Source organism: Rhinopithecus bieti, unplaced genomic scaffold, assembly GCF_001698545.2.
Source record: "Rhinopithecus bieti isolate Rb0 unplaced genomic scaffold, ASM169854v2 scaffold_52893, whole genome shotgun sequence".
Taxonomy (NCBI): Eukaryota; Metazoa; Chordata; class Mammalia; order Primates; family Cercopithecidae; genus Rhinopithecus; species Rhinopithecus bieti.
In genome coordinates this window covers 112,153-117,308 of record NW_016820680.1, presented here as the reverse complement: position 1 = coordinate 117,308, position 5,156 = coordinate 112,153, and the positions used below count along the sequence as shown (strand labels likewise).

The window sequence follows — 5,156 nt, the reverse complement described above, 5'->3', positions numbered from 1 at the left end:
ACCTTTTTTTTTTTTTTTTTTTTTTTTTTTTGGAGACAGAGTCTTCCTGTATTGCCCAGGCTAGAGGCTAGAGTCCAGTGATGCGATCTTTGCTCACCGCAACCTCCACCCACCAGGTTCAAGCGGTTCTTTTGCTTCAGCCTCCCACATAGCTGGGATTACAGGTGCCCGCCACCATGGCCGACTAATTTTTGTATACTTAATAGAGACGGGGTTTCACCATGTTGGCCAGGCTGGTCTTGAACTCCTAATCTCAAGTGATACGCCCACCTTGGCCTTCCAAAGTGCTGGGATTACAGGCGTGAGCCACCATGCCAGGCCTTTTTAAAATTTTTTTTATTTTTATTGTTTGAGACCAGGTCTGGCTTTGTTGCCCAGGCTGAAGTACAGTGGCACGATCTTGGCTCACTGCAACCTCCACCTCCTAGGCTCAAACAATCCTCTCACCTCAGCCTCCCAAATATCTGGGACTGCAGATGCATGCCACCACACCTAGCTAATTCTTTACATTTTTTGTAGAGCTGGGGTTTCACTATGTTGTCCACGCTGGTCTTGAACTCCTGGGCTCAAGCAGTCCGCCCACCTTGGCCTTCCAAAGTGGTGGGATTACAAGTGTGAGCCACTGCATCTGGCCCCCAAGTGTCTTAAAGCCTTATAGATTCCATTGTCACTATGTTACCCCTAGTGCATATGCCAAAGAGGATTCCCAGGGAAGCTTGTTATTTGATAGCTGAGAACTAATGTGAGAATCCTTCCATAATGGCCAAGTAGATACCATGTTCTTAGAATGCACAAAGCAAAGAACCGGCTAGAAGCAGTGGTTTTGCAGCTCTTTCCAAAGCCCATGGACTGACTTCACAGTCTTGTGGATTATTGACTATAGGTTCAGGGGAGTTAATCTGAAGTTGAATGTGTGGTTATAGGAAATAATTTCTGCAAAAGTATTGTGTTTTCAACTACCGGCCCGTCATCATTTTTCCACTGACAAACAGCGGTGAGGGCACCTTGGCTATTGCTTGGTTTTATGTTCAGAATGGGGTTTTGAGTTACTACATTTTGGCTACCTGCTTGGAAGAATCCTTATTACACTCAAAATTAGATCTAATAACTGAGCCATAGCAATGCTGTTGCAGATACCTTTAGCATTTATTCTCCTGTGCCTCATAGTTAATAATTTCCACATTAGGAATTTGGTCTAATTATAGTTCACTTTCAGTTCTGCAGCTTTTTACTGATTTATTAGGCAGAGACATGAGGTTGATCCTTATTAAACTGAACAGATTATTTTGAGTGTACACTATTTTCCAATTATTACAATTTTTCAACCACACTGAATACAGTTAGAAGTTTAACTGCTCTGCCTATAGTCTGAATATGGTAAGTTCACAAAGAGATGATGTGAACGTCAAGAAGATACCTCACATTATACTTTTAGTGGGGTTTTTTGGGACTTCCTAAAATATTTTGGTCCCCTACACATGTTTGACAGCTGTTTTATAGATAATGTCTGCAGTTTCTGTTTGAGAGAGATAATTATGACACTTAGCATTGGAAAACTAGGAAGCACGTAAGCAGGTCAGCTATCAGAAGTCTTCAGACTGGAGAGATTCCTGGAGGGGGAGTGGCCCTTTAATCCATCAGCTGAAGCCATCTGGTAGGACACTCATTGCAGAAATGGTTCTGAAATGTTCTAACTCAGCAACATCACTGAATGTCACAGAATTGACAGACACAGAACTAAAGGGCTTCTAGCCACCCCCACAACTCCTCTGTACCCTTGTCTCCCTAACACATGACTTGGAACAAATACACTCTAGGTACAGATATGGCTACCTGAAGTTTATGATCCCTACTCATGGAGCTGCATGAGGACATCACATTTTTTAAAAAGCTGCTTTGGGCACCCCCATTCCTGCGAAGTGTCATAGCTTGGTTTCCCTTTGCTACATAACGTTTGTAAGACTAACATTGAATAACCATACACAGTTGGGGCATTTTCTATTTTGAGAAATTTATTTGTAGCTTCCTCTTATTTACACTTGGGGACTATTTTTAAGTAACTGATTGAAATATTTTTGTTTCTCCATTGCAAGTGAAATCCTTGTTGCTAATCTTTTGCCATATATAGAATTGTTCACTTGTTTTCAAGCAGGTAGTTCAATATCTGTAATTCTTGAATTCTTTTCAGCTAGCACAATGCTAGGTGTCCCTCACTGCTTAATAATTGTGGGAGATTGATGCGTCAGTGTGCAAAGTGGGGGGTGGTCACTAGCACCTAACTCAAAGTGTGATTATAGCTATCTTACCACTTTTTTTTTTTTTTTTTTTTTTAAGACAGGGTCTCACTCTGTCACCCAGGCTGGAGTGCAGTGGCATAATCTCAGCTTACTGCAGCCTGAACCTCCTGGGCTCAAGCGATCCTCCTACCTCAGCCTCCCAAATAGCACATGCCACCCCACTGAGCTAATTTTTCTATTTTTTGCAGAGACAGGGTTTTGCCGTGTTGCCTAGGTTATTGTCAATTCCTGAGCTCAAGCCTGCCTCAGCCTCCCAAAGTGCTGGGATTACAGGTGTGAGCCACAACGCCTGGCCATCACTAATCTTCAAGGTTAATATTTGGAGGATCCATCCAGAGTCCAAAAGTTGTTAATACTCTTTCCAAATAGGGTGCCACGTTGTTTACATTACAGTCTTAAATCCATTGACAGTGCTAGTGGAGTTCTAAATCATATTACTAGCAGGAAATGACTGTTGTAGTTGCAGCTCCAGTAATAAACTGCCATAGGAACAAGTTGGAAAGTAGGGGGGAAAAATGTGAAGATGAAAATGTCAAGTCATATGTATTACACAAGTGGTATTACTTTAAAACTATCTCCTTTTTGAGATGGAGTATTGATTTATTTAAAAAATGGTCTCTCCCCATTTCACAGTACTTTTTATTTTTTTTGACGGAGTCTCACTTCTCTCACCCTGTTGCCCAGGCTGGAGTGCAGTGGTATGATCTCGGCTCACTGCAACCTCAGCCTCCAAGTAACTGGGACTATAAGCACACATCACCACACCCAGCCAATTTTTTTGAATTTTTAATAGGGTTTCAGTAGGTTGGCCAGGCTGCTTGAACTCCTGACCTCAAGTGATCCACCCGCCTTGGCCTCCTGAAGTGCTGGGATTACCTGAGCCACCATGCCCAGCTCATTTCACAGCACTTTTTATTTAACCCTATCATGCTAGGGCACTATGCAATATATGGCTGTTTCATTTTCCTTTTGTCTCTTTTTCCCAGGTGGTCTTCGAGGGATAGCACGAGGTGGTCTGACAGGACTAACACTTACCAGCCTCTATGCACTGTATAATAACTGGGAGCACATGAAAGGCTCTTTGCTCCAACAGTCACTCTGAAGATTTTGCCAACTCATGAATGGAGGACACTTAGTATCTAGATCATTTTATAAGACAGTCTGGAGTTATCCTCTGTCTCCTACCTACAATTAGTTTGAAAAATTGGAGATTCTGATTTGCTGTGATGAAAATCCTGGATGGTTGACCAAGACTGGCACTTGTTGCAGCCATTAGTGAGTTGAAGCCAAAGCCCTTTGGTGACTCACTGAGAACCATGGTTCTCTTCTCCTCTGGAGAAGATCTTGCACATATCTCTTCTCCCCCATGAACTAGAAAACCACTTACTCCCAGAATTCAGGTCGTGCTTGTCAGTACTATATCACCAAGTCTGTTCATTTAATGATCCAAAACTGTTAATATCGCACTGTGTTCCAAATAAAGGGTAAAAACAGAACTAAAGTTGTAACTCCAACACAGAAACATAGTGGTTGTCTCAATTTAAAAGTATCTACCTGGGTATAAAGTGAAAGGTACTCTCGGCATTTTCTGTCCCAATTAAGGCAAAACAACATCTTCATGTTTGTGTTGAAATGAGCTACTGGTGGCTGGGTGCAGTGGCTCACGCCTGTAATCCCAGTACTTTGGGAAGCCAAGGCAGGAGGATCACCTGAGGTCAGGAGTTTGAAGATCAGCCTGGCCAGCATGGCAAAACCTTGTCTCTACTAATAAAACACAATAATCAGCCGGGTGTGGTGGGCGTGCGCCTGTAACCCCAGCTACTCGGGAGGTTGAGGCTGGAGAATCGCTTGAACCCAGGAGGCGGAGGTTGCAGTGAGCCCAGATGATGCCACTGCACTCCAGCGCAGGCAACAGAGTGAAACTCCATTTCAAAAAAAGAAATGAGCTACTGGTGGCATTCACCAAAATAGAGCTGATGCTAAACTACCTCAAGGTATTTCAGGTTAACCATTAGACTAGCATACTAGAACAGTCTTTCCAACGATCCTGCTTCATTCCATACATATTAACTCCTCACTAGGAATAAATCAGAGCTAGGTTTGTTTTTTTTTTTTTTCGAGACGGGGTCTCACTCTGTTGCCCAGGCTGGAGTGCAGTGGTGCGATCTCAGCTCACTGCAACCTCCGCCTCCTGGGTTCAAGTAATTCTCCTGCCTCAGCCTCCCAAGTAGCTGGGATTACAAGCACTTGTACCATGCCCGGCTAATTTTTGTATTTTCATTAGAGGCGGGGTTTCACCATGTTTGTCAGGGTGGTCTCAAACTCCTGACCTCAGGTGATCCACCCGCCTTGGCCTCCCAGAGTGCTAGGATTACAGGCATGAGCCACCGTGCCTGACCAAGAGGTAGATGTTTTTCTAGGAAGCCTTGGGAAAACTAAAGGACATGAGGCCAAGCTGTTTAATTTCTGAGTTTGTTTTCTCATCCACAGTATGAAGTTAATCATGTATAACTGCACTACAGGTTATACACATAAATATTACTGTATTAAATACCTGGTGGCTATATGATTGGAGAAAGTAAACTAGGGCCTTTTTGGATGCATCTAGTAAGAGGAAACCAGTAGAAAGGCACTGAGTCTTAGCTGAAGTCCCGTAGGTTTTTTTTTAATAGATGTGAATAGTTTTCATAAAAGACTGAAAATGGAGGTTAATATACCTATTGTTTTCTAATTTTTCATAAAATACACTGGTTATTTTTATGCTCAAGCTGTTTCTCAGCTGGATTCCTAACCAAAAGTTATCACATTATATAACACCACACTTTGTGACAAATAGTTTTACAAATAACACGCAACAAC

At 42.6% G+C, this 5,156-nt stretch overlaps 1 protein-coding gene across 1 annotated transcript in view; it reads left to right on the top strand.

Annotated features, from left to right (window-relative positions):
• Positions 1–3,815, top strand: part of TIMM23 (translocase of inner mitochondrial membrane 23) — a 31,552-nt gene extending 27,737 nt beyond the window's left edge. Inside the window, 1 exon segment of the mRNA XM_017859839.1 lies at positions 3,284–3,815. Within this exon segment, the coding sequence (XP_017715328.1) occupies positions 3,284–3,399 (116 nt within the window). The 3' untranslated portion in view covers positions 3,400–3,815.
• Positions 3,816–5,156: the final 1,341 nt, after the last annotated feature.